Source organism: Microtus ochrogaster, chromosome 26 (genome assembly GCF_000317375.1).
Source record: "Microtus ochrogaster isolate Prairie Vole_2 chromosome 26, MicOch1.0, whole genome shotgun sequence".
NCBI classification, from domain to species: domain Eukaryota; kingdom Metazoa; phylum Chordata; class Mammalia; order Rodentia; family Cricetidae; genus Microtus; species Microtus ochrogaster.
The window spans coordinates 13,279,934-13,297,203 of record NC_022025.1 but is presented as its reverse complement, the minus strand read 5'-3'; the positions used below and the strand labels follow the sequence as shown (position 1 = coordinate 13,297,203).

General features: G+C 48.6%; 1 protein-coding gene across 1 annotated transcript in view; it reads left to right on the top strand.

Moving 5' to 3' along the window:
* Nucleotides 1-17,129, top strand: part of Ccdc146 (coiled-coil domain containing 146) — a 123,103-nt gene extending 105,974 nt beyond the window's left edge. The window contains exons 11-19 of the mRNA XM_005358351.1: nt 585-755; nt 3,557-3,645; nt 3,739-3,903; nt 5,004-5,228; nt 7,001-7,229; nt 11,637-11,765; nt 12,278-12,415; nt 14,366-14,614; nt 16,646-17,129. Coding sequence (XP_005358408.1) covers nt 585-755; nt 3,557-3,645; nt 3,739-3,903; nt 5,004-5,228; nt 7,001-7,229; nt 11,637-11,765; nt 12,278-12,415; nt 14,366-14,614; nt 16,646-16,849 — 1,599 coding nt within the window. The 3' untranslated portion in view covers nt 16,850-17,129. The remainder of the gene's footprint in view (nt 1-584; nt 756-3,556; nt 3,646-3,738; nt 3,904-5,003; nt 5,229-7,000; nt 7,230-11,636; nt 11,766-12,277; nt 12,416-14,365; nt 14,615-16,645) is intronic.
* The last annotated feature ends 141 nt before the right edge of the window (nt 17,130-17,270 follow it).

Here is a 17,270-nt window from a genome sequence, read left to right as displayed (position 1 = left end):
CGCATCTAGGCAAGAGGTCTGTCTGTACTGGGCACACACACACAGAATTCTCATCTAGCCGAGTGGCCTCTCTCTATAGAGCGTGTGCACGCGCGCATACACACACACACACACACACACACACGCACACACACACGCACACACACACACACACCATCTTTATCTTAAAGTTCATTCCCCACTGTTTTCCCCCCTGAAGAGGGGGGAGAGGATGTGTTTGACATGGCAAACCTTTACAGGTTATTAAGATTGCTCGAATAAAAGGGCTATTGATTATATTAAAAGTCGGTTTCAACAATGTCTGTTTTCAAATCTCAAACTTTGTCATTCAAACCGCTGTTGAATATTTAATATTTTAAGACGTATATTTAAAGCCCTTCTAGTCCCTTGAAACCACACTGAGGTCAAGCTCGGTTTCGCTGACCCACAAGTTCGCATCCTCCGTGCAGCAGAGGAGAAACCCAGACAGAGAGCTGGGGTGGCTTTGCCCTCTCTGTTGACAAGCGCGGAAGGAAGACGGCGCTTTATGCCGGCCTTACGGTGCTCCTTCAGAAGATGACTTATACTCCCGTGCTTTCCCAAAGAGGAGCCTATCCGAAGCGGAGGCGAGGCTGGTGGAGCAGCAGATCGCAGAGCAAAACAAGCTCTTGAAGGAACAAGAGAACATGCGAGACCTGCTGTTCAACCTGGGGCGAATGACTCAGCTCAGAGTTGACGAGCGGGAACAAAAGTCCAAGGATTTCCTGAAAGCCCAGGTAACGGCTTTCTTATAGCCACTATTAATTACCACAAAGGTTCAAGGGAGCCTCGTTTTAACGCATCACTAATTAGAAAGCGATGATTTTAAATTTCCTTCCAAGTCAGTAACAATAATTTTTTTCTAAAGGACACTGAATCATACACTGAGAAACAAGCAAACAAGCAAAGCAAAACATAAAACACCTCAATAGTTAGCAGTCTATACGTTAAAAAAAAAACCAACAACAACATGACCATGAACTGAGGGTCTGGAGAGATGGCGATTTCAACAAGAATGAAGTGGGCGTCTCCAGGGGCCAGGGCTACCAGGCGCACAGGCCACAGAGAGAATCTGCAGGTCGGAGTCACAGACTTAGAAACAGGGCATGGGACGTCATCAGGCGAGCATCCTACAGGGAAGGATGCTCTTAGTTGCCTTGCCCTTGATTTCCCGACTCCCACAAAGTGCCACAAGCAATATCAGAGAATGAAGCCCTCCTGCAGCAGGAACTAACGTTTTAACCTGAAGTCAGTTAGTCCACAGAAGGGCTGTGTCTAGGGGTTCTTGGTTAAAAGTAAGCAAACACTGGGGAGACAGCTCAAGGCTACAGTGCCTGCCTGTGCACTTTGACCTCTTGCCAAACAAACAATAGAAGTGTGCATGTATTACATGCAATCAAGAGATAGAAGCGTGCACATGTTACATGCAATCAAGAGATAGAAGACACAGGTGCACAGTAAGTTCGAGTTTAGCCTCAGTGGCCTGTGACACTGTGTTTCAAAAATTAATAGTAATAATTTTGATAATTTTAAAGAGTATGTTATGAACTATTACTACAGTAGAGCGGCTGCCTTTGTCATGTGACCTGGGCATTGGCTGTTCCCAAGTGTCATCTTTGTTCTCATTCTCTGTGCGGACGCGGGGGAGGGATATTTTTCATCCCCAGAAAGAACTCACACTTATACAGCATTTATGGGCACTAATACTAATATGGAATAGATTCTGTAGCAGAGACTGGAGGGGAAAGTTGTAGCCTCCTAGACGCCCCCCCCCCCCGCAATTATCCAGCTCCTCAGACACCTCTTTCCCTGTTTAATTAGACACAGTCACACCTGAGAAGTGAGAGATTCCACCTGACTGTCAACGGGAGAGGAGAAGGGATGTCAAAGGGAGCAGAGATTTCTGAGAGGCTACGCTCTCAGGAATCAGAGCCCATGGGACCTCTGGGCTGGTAGGGGACAGAAGAGAGAGCGCAGCCTCTCGGGAATCAGAGATGATGCTGTCCCGTGAGGAATGACTAAGAGGGGCAGCCAAGGCTTGAGAAGGTCATCGCCCCCAAAGTCGGGGCCCGGGTGGGGTTAACCAGAACAGTGTTTTCAGAAGCACCTGCTGTGGGTGGACGAGTCCACTTCTGTGAGCCTTCCTACTTAGAAATCTCTCTTTTCAGCAATTTCAGATGTACTATAGAGGTGTACTTCATTATTCCCAGAAAAGAACTGATCTGTTCGACAAAGTAGACAAATTCTAACCAGTCCTAATATCTGATCCTTATTTTATCTACCCTTATGTTATAAACACAATAATCTACATAAGGTAAACTTCATTACTAAATGAACTTATTCATAATAGAGCTCAAGACGGTTCTCTTTGAGATATGAAAATTCTAAGGGAAAACATTGCTTTTCCCTTTGATGTTTCAGTATTGGGAATTACTCTTTGAAACATTAATTGTAGTTAATAAGACGGAAGGTATTCAGTCTTATTAATTTATATAATAACCACACGTCTTTTATAAATACGTAAGGGGATGAGGATGGGATTCATGCTGACATTGGTGCCATCCACAAGACAGCGTAGATTTTGCTCCATTAGAGACAGCATAGACTATACCTGGTTTATGCGTTTCGTGTATCTGAAGGCTAGCTTGTCGACGCCCGTTTCCACAGAAAATTATACAAAATAAAATCGCAGTGTATCCATACTGTCTTCTCTGCTGCCCCTGAGGGTGACTGAAACCACCGCCCCCAAATGCTGCCCCTGAGGGTGACTGACCCTCCCCCCTCTGCCCCCCATGCTACCAGCAGACACTGTTTCCGGATGCTTCCTACCCCCCGAGAAAGGACACCAGGCATGCCCTCTCCAAAGACCATCACCAGCACATTCAGCACCTGGAATAGTTTTCTTAGGATGTTAAAGGTGTAACTGCTTTCTTTTTAATACATGTATATACAGCTTACAGCTGGTGTCAGCGCCTGTTATAACAGAAGAGACTCCCAGACTCCCAGCAAACACAGCAGGAAGGAATTGCTCTTTACAGCCAGTGCTTCCTTCCGTCTCACGGACACTGGACACCGTACAGGGCTCAGGTCACGACCTCAGTGAAACTTCCTGTAACTCCTCCTCGTCATCATCGGCCTCTGGAAACGCAGCACGCCATGCTGTCCTGGCTGGGTGGTCTACAGCCATCTTCTCCCAATCGTCCCCCAGCGTCCCCACCCTGTCTGTACAGGAAGGCTCTCTAGTTCTTCCTGAAGCTTGAGTACCTTCTGCCCTAATTAGTGGGAATCCCCTCAACTGGCCGGGCAGCTCTGTCCAGCCCAGCAGGTTAGGAAGGATGACCAGACGGGATTGGAGTGGGGTTCAGCTGGAGTACTCTTACGTTGTGGTCTTTGTTGTTGGTTTTCTTACTATATATCACCGGCTGATCCTGAATTCATAGCCGTCCTGCTGCCCCGGTTTCCCCAGTGCCGGAATTGCAGACATGAGCCGCCACACTTGGCTTTCTTTTTATCTCACACATAATTCTTCACCTTTCAGCAAAAACATTTCAATGTCATTAAGGAAATCAAAGCAAAGGACCTTGAGATCAGACTACACAAGAAGAGAAAACATGAAATTCATCGGAGGTAAAAAGAGTTTGGTCATGATTTAGCTATTTGGTTGGAGAAAGGCGATAGTCATCTTTCGATTCTCAGAAACTGCTTCATGTTTTTTTCCAGACTTAAAGAGTTTGCTGCACTTTATGACACAATCAGAAACGAAAGGAATAAGTTTGTCAACCTCCTACACAAAGCTCATCAGAAAGTAAACGAGATCAGAGAAAGGCACAAAATGTCACTAAATGAGCTGGAAATCCTAAGGAACAGTGCTGTCTCTCAAGATAGGTAAGAGTCAAGACAGCCCAAGTCCTCCCAAAGCCTTGTCCTCTGTGGATTTGGCAGTCTGTAAGATCCTGGTGGTCACGGCAGGGAGCAAGACTATTCCCACACCGTGCTTCTCAGGTGGACACACTTCCTGGTTTCTAGAGTCTCTCTCTCTCTCTCTCTCTCTCTCACACACACACACACACACACACACACACACACACATTAATGAATGGAAAACTCTAACATAAAACTATGCTTACTGTGATGATCTGTTGGTGTTCACATTTGCCCAATTAAGAAAAAAAAAAGTATAAATCTGATCATCTGCCGGTGAAGCCAGAAGACAATGGTCTCCGAGGTCGTGTCCCGGGCTGTGGGTTTGAAGCACGTGACGAGCATTCGGGAGCCCACAGCAGATTTGCCGAGAGCAGGATCTGGGGGCTAAACCCACAGCTCCGTCAGACACTCTCTGTGGGGCCTCAGGGAGTCACCCCACTTCTCTGGACTCTTTCCTTACCCGTGATCCTCCTCGTTACTGTGTTTGTTAGTAAATGAGTTCACCTGTGTAATAATCCCAGAAAGAATATTTGCCCTATGCCTAGACCTACTGGACTCTTCCACCCAGTTAGCTCCTGATCGCTGGAGATGGAGATGGCATATAAGTGGCTTTTTCTCTTGGCCACTATTGCCCAGTTGACTTTGATAAAGGTAATACTGAATACCCTGACCTGAAAGGCATGAGAAAGAGAAATTTCCTAGTCAGATTCTTCCCTGGAAGGAAATTAAAGTACCACATCCAGGCTGTGACGTCACGCAGCCTGACCCATCCTTGTAGGCTGAGTCCTCAGGTCCAATTAGGCGTGGGCATAGAAGCCCCTCTATCCTCAGAACACGGATGTAGATTTGACAAAGATGGCAGAGGACCCTTTCACAACAGTGTAGCACAGAGGTTGATACAATGACAGCATCTTCATCCCACTGCAGGAAGTCCCGAAAGCACCACGCAGGGATGTCATTTCGGAAGACACACTTTTTAGGCTTGTTTTGCAGACACCTTCAGTATTTCCGAGGAAAATGATCCCCCGCCCCCCCCCCCCACTGTGCCATTGTTTTAAAAGGAAGTTACAGAACTCCATGCTGAAGCACTCCAACAACGTGACCATCAGGGAGAGCATGCAGAACGACGTGTGCAAAATCACCGCCAAGCTTCAGGAGATGAAGGAGAAGAAGGAGGCGCAGCTGACCAGTATGGACCGCCTGGCCGGCATGATCACCGTCATTGAGGAGGAGATGGTGCAGCTCCACAAAAAGTATGAGAAGGCCGTCCAGCGTCGAAACGAATGGTAGGGGCCACGAACGGGCTTGGGCCGGGTGTCCGGGGCACCTCTGTAGGGGCCACCAGCGGGCTTGGGCCGGGTGTCCGGGGCACCTCTGTAGGGGCCACCAGCGGGCTTGGGCCAGGTGCCCAGGGCACCTCTGTAGGGCCATGAATGAGCTTGGGCTGGGTGCCCTGGACACCTCTGTAAGGGCCATGAACGGGCTTGGGCCCGGGTGCCCAGGGCACCTACCGAGATGTAGCCATGTTCTTTACCCGTGGGAGGGAGCTGTGCGCATAAAAACAAAAAAGACTGTCTGCAGAAGGGAAGCAAAAAGGAGGCCTTGGACATTGGAAGATCAAAGTCTCTGAGACAATTGGACAGCGGGTTCTCAACCTTCCTGATGCTGAGACCCTTTAACACAGTTCCTCAGGCCGCACTGAACCCCAACCATAGAATGACTTTGTTATTACTTCATAACTGTAATTTTGCTACTGTCATGAATCACAATGCAAATATATGATATTCAGAATATCTGCTATACGACCCCCTAAGTGGTCATGACGCACAGGTTGAGAACCACTGCTCTAGGGTAACAGTGAATCCTTCTGGATCAGCAGATGCGAGTCCACTCTGTAACATCTATCCCATTTGGGCCGTGTTTGTCCTCATCCGCCCATCCTCCCGTACGTAACACAGGCTTAGGAGAGGGCGCATTTCCTCCAGACTGCAAGCTAGCCCTTGGCAGGGTGACGCTTTAACAGCGCCACCCACCACGGCCGCTGGTGCTATAAGAAACTGACAGCTGAGATGTTCAGAAACAATTCGGATTTCATGAAATCCGTGTGTGATTTCTCACAAAGCATTGGAGTGCTAGCGCCCGAAGGTACTGGACGGTAAAGCCTTACCGTTGGCTTTTGTCGTTGAGGGGATTTGATAAGAAGCAGCTCTGACAGACAAACCGACGGGGTGGATGGAGAACTAAGGTCAGCCAGGCACAGCCGCACACACAGCTGCACAACAGTAGGGTTGGAGTGAAGGGCAGATTTGCAAAGATTAAAGTGGCAGTTGTGGTTACCGATACGGACACCGTGGGAATATCTTTAGGGTCCTTGACAAACAGAATGTTTTCAAAAGGCGAACGAATGCTCTTCTGGGTTAAAAAAAAAAAAAAAAGAAATCCTATTTGGCTCCTGGCACAAGTCAAAGTCAGGCCCTGGTTAAACCAAAGCTTCCGGGGCGGGGTGGAGGGGATCTCCCTGTGTGTCTATGCCGTGGCTTCCTCCCAGGGAGAGTTACTCCCACTTCCCACTGTGCCTGTCAGCCCGGTTACAAAGGGCAGGGTACTGAGGATCTGGTAACAGAACACTCACTTTTCACAGAATCTTATGGGCCTGGCCACTCCCCCCCAAATTCCATTCCCAGGGCCATTGCCTAGGGATTCTAGCTAAACCGTGCTTGGCAAATTTGGCCCAAAAAAAGATGTGCAGAAAAATCAGCCTTGGGTTTTGCTTTGTTCTCATATTGGGAGCGAACTCCCCTACCCCAGGGAAACCTTCAGGGCTCGTCAAGCTGTGGCCATCCTGTTGTACAACTGGCCTTAGGATGGAGATGCCAGTCCAACCGCCAGGAAGATCCAGTGTGTGGAGCTTAACTAGCAACCCACTGGGGCATGGCACTGTCTTCTGAAATGCTGTTGTGTTGATGTTCGTTGTGAGCCCAAAGCCGGAGGGAATCACAGAGCTATGAAACAGAGGCCTCGGCACCCACTCAGACCCTTGCTCTGAATTTGATCGCAGTGGTGTTCAACTGATAGAGCGTGAGGAAGAAGTGTGCATTTTTTATGAGAAAATAAACATCCAAGAGAAGATGAAACTCCACGGCGATGTCGAAATCCACATCCTGGATGAGAAAATCCGATTCCTGAAGCTGAAGATAGCCGAAAAGCAAAGACAAATCTGCGTGACACAGAAGCTGCTGCCCACCAAGAGGGCCCTTGACGCCGACCTGGCGGTGCTGCAAATCCAGGTGGGTGAGTGGTCGGGGCGCCTCCCTCAGCCGCTGGCTCGTCTCCTTCCCCTTGTTAGTTTTAAATGACACGGTTTCTTGTGTGGAAGCCACGCCACAGCTTCACGTTGTATGATGTTTGAAGCCAACCCTGAATGCTGCTCCAGGATGGGGTTTTGGGAATCTGAGCTACACAGGTTTTGTTTGTTTTGTTTTGTTTTGTTTTGTTGTTTTATGTTTTTCCCATGAAGCATTGTCTGTTTCTTGGGGTCTGGGCCATCCCAAGATTTAGCCCTAGTTCCTCATTCCTGTAGCTCCATCCAGAGGGATGTAGGCTCTCACTACCCGCAGCCTAATTTTGGCACTGATGTGGCTGGAGACCACCTAGATGTGACGTTTAGTCCCCCTGGCTTATCGAGGCAGGGTCTTGTGGCCTTTGTTGGTCTGAGACGCCCGTATAGACCAGGCTAGTTTCACACCCATCGCGACCCCCCTGCCTCAGCCTGCTGAGTGCGGAGATGACGGGAAATGCCTTTTCCGCCACAGCGAGCATTTCTGACGTTCAGGGGAGGGAGGAATGGCCTGCTCAGCACTGCCGCTCCTCAGCCTGCACGCTTCACTCACCTCCGTGGTCCCCAACAGCAAAGACTGAAACAAGGATAGATGCCATCGTTCTCTGCCAGGAGACTTTTATGAACTAGAAAAAAACTGGACCGACATATTTGTGACCCACGCTTTTCCCCACTGACTCAAGCAGGGTCGCAGGAACAGATCCCACCCCGCATTCTAAAGTGTCACCCTTGTTTGGGGATTAATTAAGGTGCATTCCGTTAATCAAAACAGAAAAAGAACAAAATGGCAAAGAGAAAGGCATTCTGTCCCCGAAAATAACAATCAGAAATCTGAGAGCGAGTCTCCTCTGTCTGCGCACATTTTAGCTGCAGTTTTCCATTTAGCTCATGGGAAGGATCTGTGGGCCTGGACACAGGGTCGGCTTCCATACCTCAGTGCACTGCGATAGATCAACTCTACATCGATGACAGATAGCATCTTCCAGCTGTGCAGCTACGTCAGGGTCATTTATAGCCATGCTCGCCTGATTTTTAGCCATAGCTGCTCCCATTCAGGACAGCCGACTGGATTGCTCCCCACCAAGGCTCTGGGAGAATCTCCCCCCTTATTCCCTGGCTCTGACGCCAGCTCCCACCAGTGGTCAGCCTGCACACAGCATCTGCTCCATTTCTGTGCTCCTCCAGGGTAGACTACGGATGGGTGTCCTCCTCAGTCCACACAACACCGTGTGTGCAAGGTCCTTGACAGGTTTCACTCAATGTCTCTGAGAGCAGTGTGTGAGGCTACATCCCAGAGAAGCGAAGAACTCCATGCTAGACCTCAGAAACCCATACCCCTCAAAGCTTTCCGGGGGTTGCGCCATCACTGCGCAGGCTCCCAAGACGGTCTGTGTCTCATGGCTGTCTTTGCAGCCTTTCTATCCCACTCACCTCCAGGCTCACCACCCTGCAGGGCACCTGAGACTCTCGACTTAGCACGCTCCGTTTTACAGAAGAGTTGGGCTTTCTCCAGCTCCTTCCCAGTACACAGCTTCCAGTCTGTCTTTGCCCTTGAGCATCGCCAGGATGTCTAACAAAGGGGGCCTTACCAAGTTGTCAAACGGACCAGATTCTCTATTCCAGAGGCACAGTTTTTGAGGTTAGCGGCAAATCAGCACTGCGGTCCACCGGACCACGCTAATCTTCCTTCTTTCCATTTATTGCGTTCTCCTAAACCACTTTTCACCCGACAATAGCCCCGCCTTCCGCCTTTTCAATTTTTATATATTTATTGAAGAAACATGGTCAAACTATAAATTATAGACATTAGTATATACTATGTTTATATAATAGTGGAGAAATTATAAACTCAGTAGGCATACATGAGAGTTGGTCATATTTTATATGGGAAATGGTACTGTAGGTAATTTTTATCTTAATTTCATGTGTTTTAAACTGGGTGTGGTGGTGCATACTTGTAATCCCAGCACCTGAGAGGCTGAAGCAGGAGAATTCTTATGACTTTGTCAAGGCTGTACAATAAGACCCTGTAAGAGAGAGAGAGGGAGAGGGAGAGAGAGAGGGAGAGGGAGAGGGAGAGAGAGAGAAGGAAGGAGGAGGAGGAGGAGGAGGAGGAGGAGGAGTGGGGAGGGGAGAGGAGAGGGGAGGAGAAAAAAGAAAACTGGTTTCTGCCGAGACGCGCAGGTGTTGGGATCACGCAGAGGCACCTGGATGATGTGTGGTCCCACAGGTGCTGGAAGTCACGGAGGCGTGGATGAAGGAGGGAACTTGAGCAGCCGTGTTGGGAATGCTGGAGCTGAGAGAATTGTGTGGAAGTTCACGTTATTCTCTCTTTTGTGAAATGTTTTTGACATTTGCATAATTCAGAGAATTTTTTTATTAATTTTTTTGAGCTCTACATTTTTCTCCGCTCCCCTATCTGCCTCTCCCCCAGAAGATTTGATAATAAAAAAATTACTCATTCTTAGAAGTAGCAGCTACCTACAGTGAAATAAGAATTCAGTTTTAACAAGACAGACCTGTTATGTATTCCATGCTGCTATACACCATGTCTGTCAGCACGCCACTATCATCTTGGCGGCCTATACATTGAGACCTGTGGGCCATACGTGATTGGGAGCAGCTGTGTAGAAAGGCACCCATTCGTTCTCAAACTGCACTTGACACGTGATTGTATCCATGCCAACTGAGGGCCTGGAGAGACAGGGTGTGAAATGCCGCGCGTGCGTAGGGCAGGCCGCGCTTGCCCTTTAGAGCTGTGTGCGTAGGGCAGGCCGCACTCGCCCACTGTCCTCCAGCTCTTGGCTCTTATCACAGCCTGGTGTCCATCTTGAGTTCTTGCATTCTGTCGTTTTCCCGATTTGCATCATTTTCAGATTGCTTTTTTTTCTTTTCGATTATTTTGAAACAGATTTTAATTGTCCCAAATCCCAAGAGCTGTCATGAATCATGTTCTCCTGGACCTTGCAGTAACTGATCCATTTCAGCAGTCCTGGAAATCCCGTGAGCTAGTGTAAGACACAAGAACGTTGTTTTCATACAGAAAGTGGAAACCGTGCCCTTAAATTCCCGGTGAGAGAATTAAGTGGAGGCATTAGTCTGCTTTTGTTTAGTGGGTGTGAGGATTTCATCTGCACGTGTGTACATGCACACCACATGCACACCTAGTACCCACAGTGATCATAAGGAGGCATCAGACCCCCTGGAACTAGAGCTACAGATGACTGTGAGCTGCCACCTGGGTGCTGGGAGCTGAAGCCAGGTTCTCTGCAGGAGCAGCCAGTTCCCCGCGAGGCATCCATCCAGCCCTCTGTAGGCATAGGTTGTGATCAGAAAGCCCCATATTTATTTCTTAGTTTCCTCGTTATGAAAACTAAGGAAACATCAAGAGGTGTTACTACAAATCATTTCTGTCACTGTTCTTAAATGTCACCACTTAAAATTCTTGTTACAGAGGAGACTGCCATCAATTGAAACTCTAAAGTTTTATCTGTGTCACTCCTGAGTGTGGTCTCTAACACCGAAGCACGGTTCTCGACTCCCCTAGTGCTGTGACCCTTTAATACAGTCCCCCGTGTTGTGCTGACCCCAACCATAAAGCTAGTCTTGGACTCTTGCCCCTGAGCAGTGTCTCGGTTCCTGAGAACACTGGAAGTAGGTATTCCCCAATGGCCATGGCCCCCGGGCTGAGAACCACTGTACAATAGTCTATTGTTTTACCCCATGGGATCAAGCCTCATCTTTGCCGTCTGCCACGTGAGAAACCAAAAGTCCCTGAAAAGCAATTACACAAATGGTAGGAAGCTGCAAACGGAGCTCAGGGTCGTCACGGCGCTCCCTCCCCGTTTGGAAGCTAAGGGTGAGTGTGACTAACGTCCTTATGAGCGCCGTCCCCCTCCGTGTCTCAGTGATGCCATGGCTGTTATCTATTCGGAGCCTCTTCAGCAAAGAGGGCACACGTGACTGGGACTGTTCACAGAGCACATGCTGGGTTGGCCTGAGAACTAACTTCCTTCTGTGGGACATCATTAAGGCCACCGCCACCGCAGCAATCCAGCTCCCTGCCTGTCTGCTGCCCCTGTCTCTGAAACACCCGCAGTGGGGCAGCAAGGACCACTCTGAGCCCTTAGCCACACAGCAGCCCATGAACGGCACACGCAATTGGGAGCAATGGAAGGGCTGGGGATTCAGCCTCCTTTATAGACAGACAGACAGGCAGACAGGCAGACAGACAGACAGACAGATGTGCAGGGTCCATTCCACACAGCATCTGTGTAGCTCCACCCATGAGCTGAGGATCCTGCCCACACCATCTGAAGAGTCACATTAAAGCTGACATGTGTTTCTTGTCCAACAGTTCTCCCAGTGTGCAGACAGAATCAAAAGCCTGGAGAAACGCTTTGTCAACCCCGACAGCAAGGGCAGAATCCGCTTCATTCCCGGGAAAGATCTGACCGAAGAAGAAATGGTCAAGAAGTTAGACATGGTAAATGCGCTGTTTAAACACACCTCTCTCTGCTCACACAGGCAGACCCACCTTCTTCATTCTTCTAGCTACTAGCTGCTCCCTAGTTGTGACACGTCCTAAACCCTACCTTCGATTCAGATATTTACCCAAGGAAGTAAATATCAGTAGTCTGAATGTTCAAAGGCGCCCTTCTTTCCTAGTCTGATAACTCATTTTGTCTTCCTGAATGAATATGTTAATTGGTCATCCTGATAACTCATTTTGTCTTGAATGAATATGTTAATTGGTCATCCTGGTGGGGTTATCTGAAAAGACTGGCATTGTGGGTACCATAAAGAGCCAGAGGCCCATTGTCCACCCAAGGCAGAGCTCCCAGGGTGTCTCTGGACAGGGCCCAGCTCCGGGGACTGTCAGAGGTATTTCCACAGCTCAGAGAGCAGTATGTCTCTGTCGTGTGGATTGGCTGCGAATGAACATGGTGCCTTACATAAGTGGTTTTTAACTCCTGCTGAAATTGTTTCCAACTGTAGCTGGAGCTTCAGCTGGCCAAGAAGGAGGAGAAGTTACTGGAGAAGGATTTCATCTATGAGCACGTGTCCCAGCTCACCAACAGGCTCAGAGGCAAAACCCAGACTTGCAAGGAGGACACGCTGCTCTTAGCCAAGAAGGTCTGCCTGAGCAAATCGATCTCCCCACCCCTCACCCTCTCCCGGCCCCAACTTCCGCTATCACCTCTCGCTTCCCACTCTTAACTTGTTGAGAAACACTAGTGAGATGGAGCTTTATAAGTTTAGAAATACAGAAAAATGTAAATATTAGTCCTGAACTCAGCTCCCTGAGCAAATCCACTTCACAGGAAGGAAGCCCAAGCTTCTCAAGGGCGAGAAGCACTTACGTTTTAGTTGGCAAGAGAACTTCTCAAATATAACCAGTGTTACCTTTGCAGTTTGTGTACAAAGCAAAACCCTTTCCGTTTCTTTCCAAGCAGAAAGCTTCACTTTTTTCAGTGGTCCGAGTAGAAATTGCTCCAATACAGAATTCAGCCAGAGCCCACAGATGAAAAGGGACGATTGGAGAAAGACAGCAGCAGCCACACAATCCCTAGGCTGGTTGGAGACTTGAAGCCGCAAGGGGCCGCACGACTAACAGCATGAGCTGGCAGGAGGAAGGCAATGGCTACATGCACCATAGAGGACGGTGCTCTTGCCTGGCTTCTGTGGGCTCTTTGAGCATCCTCCAGAAGAGGGCGTTAACACTTAGCAGAAGCTACTGAGCACTTGCTACGTCCTGTCCCACCACACCTGAGGCCGACACATAGAGCCAAGGGGCACACACTCTCTAGGCAGCGAGAGAGAGGAGGAAATAAAGGAAGGTCTACGTCCATACCCCTGAGTGCAGCTGCCCTGTCTGATGAAGGTGAAGGGTTCGGATACCCCAGACTAGGCTCCCTAGGGTAGGACCTCTTCCTCTTTTAGCTTCTCGGTTCCTTGCATATAATAAATGCTAGAGAAATGAGGAAGAGCGAGTAAACATTGAGGCCTGTGCTAGAGACAGCTTTGCCAAAGTTGTATTGGAAACGACTGTGAAAATTCACCTTAAAATGGTGAAAACACCTTTTTGTGTGGCCTTTGCACTTCTGCGCTGGTGAGCCCAGTGGCCGTAATGTATACAATTGGACCTCATACACAAAGACATGATAATACTCATTTAAGCCAATGGGCTTTGTCTGAACTAGCGCCCTCCCCCATGTTTCTGTAAACATCTCCTTCCTTTCCTTTGCAAAATGAATTTCCCTCTCTTGAGAGAAAGTCACTTTTTTATTGAAAGGCGATTTCTCAAAGCTGATGGCAGAATCTCTGGAAATTACGTGTAATACTAGAGAAACACAGAGGGGCCAGAAAGGCCCTCAGACAGCTGGAAGGGCTCAAACCGATACACCCATATTATCACTACAGCCAAAGCTTATGAGTAGGCGAGACCTTAGGCATGGAGAACACTCCCCTCGCCTCCTTACCTCTTAAAAACAAACACTAAGCTAGCCAGCCCTCAATGCTCTCCAACCTGGGAGATAAGCCTTTTTCTTTCTTTGTTTTTCCTTATTGACATAACCAAACATTGGGTTCTATCCTGGTTAGTTTTGCCAATGAGACACAACGTATAGGCACTTAGGAAGAAGGAACATCTACTGCCTAGATCAATAAGAGGATGTCGTGGCTGTCGTTTGTTGGGAGCATAGTCCTCTGTGGCAGTCAGATGCAGGCTTTGTGTGTACGCTAGCTGAGCACGACCCAATAACTGAATCAGAGGATAAACCAATAGGCAGGATTAGTACTCTGTGGTTTTTGCTCGGATTCTTGCCCTGACTTCCCTCAATAACAGAAGTGTATGCCAAAGTCCCTTTCTTCACAAGTCTCTTCTGTCAACGCTTTTTCATGGCAACAGAGGAGAGAGCCGAGCAGGCTCAGTCCTGCAGCCTTTCTCAGGGATTGTCTGTGAACCCCGGTCAATTGTTCGCTCCTCCAGGGAAGCCTGCCCACACCAGGCGGCCAGAAGTCTCTTGTTTATCTGCATCCTCACGGAACACCTCTACGAACTAACCTCGGGCTCTCTGCTTCTAGATGAACGGCTACCAAAAACGGATCAAAGATGCTACTGAGAAAATGATGGCCCTGGTTGCCGAGTTGTCCATGAAGCAAGCCCTGACCATTGAACTCCAGAAGGAGGTGAGGGAGAAAGAAGAATTCATCTTCTCCTGCAGTTCCAGGATAGAAAAGGGCCTGCCACTCAACAGAGAAATCGAGAAGGACTGGCTGAAGGTTCTCCGAGATGAAGAAATGTATGCCTTTGCCACCGCTGAGAAGTCCCGGGTAAGTGTTGACTCCCATGCTGCGCCGCGTGCTGGGAGAGGTTGCCTTAGGGGTCTGTCCTTGCATGATGCGGTGGATGGCCCCTTATCTGAAAGGCTTGGTAGAGGAGATGCTTTGAAATTTCTATGATTTTCACGAGATATCTAGGGAGTGGGGCCCAACTTTAAATCCCAGATTCATTTGTTTCATATATACTTCACACACATGGGTGATTTTAATATGATATTTTAGTATCTTCGTATTTTGACTGCAATCATAATATGATGTCAGGTGTGGAATTATCTACTTTTGACGTCATATCAACCCTCAAAAGGTTTGGAACCTTTTGGACCTCAGAGTTTGCTAGTAGGCACGCTCAGCCTGTGTGTGAAAGTCTCCCACTCCAGCACATGAATGAATGGCGAGTAGAAAGAGGTTTGGTGTGGGGAGACTTTGTACTAGTAGGCCAAAGCACCTCCTTCCTCCCTGAAGAATGCCCGACAAGCATCAAGGCCCAGCCCACAGTTGTGCCCTGGACTGTGACGTCTGAACACTATGGCTTCCCCCAGCAGGTCTATGACTGCCCTAACATTGGCTTTACCTCTAACATGGCTTTATCTTGTCCTCCAACACTTGCTCACACCACACCTGACTCTTCCATGTCCGTCTGTCACGGTCTCCACAGCCATATTATGGCTACCACAGCCTTCGACAGAACCACACCTGGTATGTGTCATAGACCCCCATGCCACCGCTTTCTCCTCCCCAGTGACCAAGGTCTTGCTTGGTCATGGAAGCCACCAGCAAGCTGGGTTCCTTGTTCATCCATATAACTCCATGATGGCTCAATAGTTTTAAGATTAGAACGAGGCATCCCTTGTCCAGATGACCACACCATGGGGACAGTTTGCTCAGACTGTCACATGAATGGTTCTGCAAGGGTCTTGTTTCACTTTCTCACCCAAGACCTGGAAAGGTGCATTCAAAGACACAGTAGGAACACCTGAGCATGGGGTCTGGCTTATAACTCTGGGCTCCCTAGGACCACCCTTCCTAGGGCACTTGGGGTTCCCCTGTGGTGTCCCCCCATGGCGTCCCTCTGTCTTTCTCTACCTTATAGTTCACATTAGCGCTGCAGGGGAGTTGTTTCCCCTGAGCACAGGCACAGCGTTGACCCTGAAGTTAAACCACACAGCTTGCCATTCCCTCTGCTTCCATTCCAATCGTTTCTGCTTTAACATTTGCCCCCAGTGACAAAGGAAAAGCTTGGCTGCCTTTGTCAAAGCTGTGGAACCAACAGAGCCCAACCACAGACGGTGAGCTGACAGCTGGTGCATGTGGAACCCACTGCGCAAGGGTTCCCACACCAAGCCCCAGCATCGGCACGGTGCTTGAGCTATGCCCACACCCATGCAGACGACAGGCCACAGAGATGGGGCGGGCTTCCCGCTCCTGTCCTCATCCCCTCTGCCGAATGTTGTGGAATATTATTTTAAGATACGTTACATTCTTTTACACTGTGGAATGTGTTTGTTTAATGATGCAAAGATGTGTTGCATTTGTTTAACTCTGTGAAGCTGTGATTGCCTGCCTAAAACACCTGATTGGTCTAATAAAGAGCTAAATGGCCAACAGCGAGGCAGGAGAGAGACTGATAGGCAGGGTTGGTGGGCAGAGAGAATAAACAAGGAGGAGGAGGATCAAGAAAAGAAAGAGAGGAGGATGCCAGGGGCCAACCACACAGCCACACAGCCAGCCACGAAATAAGGGAAGTAAAATGTATAGAATAAAGAGAGGTAAAAAACCCAGAAGCAAAGGTAGATGGGATAATTTAAGAAAAGCTGGCTAGAAATATGTCACGCTAAGGCCAGGCATTCATAAGTCTCCATATATTTATTTGGGAACTGGGTAGTGGCCCCCAAAGAGTAAAATAAAAACTAAGTACAGATGAGTATCAGCCAGCAGAGCTAAAGGCTGCACTTTAGGACCCAAGGAGAAGTAAGTTCAGTGCCTAAAGAAAATTGAAATAAACTGAAATTCCTCCATTCGCAGGAATACATGGAAACAGATTACCGGCAGCTGCCCAACGGTGTTTACACGACGGCAGAGCAGCGCCCAAATGCCTACATGCCTGAAGTAGAAACCGCGCTTCCTCTGCCCAAACCCTACGGGGCGATGGCTCCATTCAAGCCCTCGGAAACTGGAGCCAACAGAAGGCACATCAGGAAGCCTGTGGTGAAGCCCATTGAGATCTAAGCGCGTGGGCCAGTCCAGGCTTCACCAGACCTGCAGTGGGGAACGACCACCAGGGTCCTAATTCTGCCATCAGTTGGGCACAGTCAACAAGGGAGCGAGACACAGTTCTCACGTTCGCCAACCAATCCACGCTGTGTGACACCAAATGGAACACAGACTACAATTAGAGTGTATTTTCATTGCTCATGTCTTTCCTTTTTATTGTTTATGTCGACTACATTTCAGGATTGTATAGTAGAGAAAACACTGTAAGAATACGAAATAAATAACTTCTCAGAGACGCACAGAAATTAGAGTGGTCTTTTCTATTAAAGGAAAAACAGGTACAGTTTATGTGTCTTCATCTGACTGCCTGAAGGGGGAAGTAGCCCGAGAGACACACAAGAGACACCCGACAGGAGACACCCGACAGGAGACACAC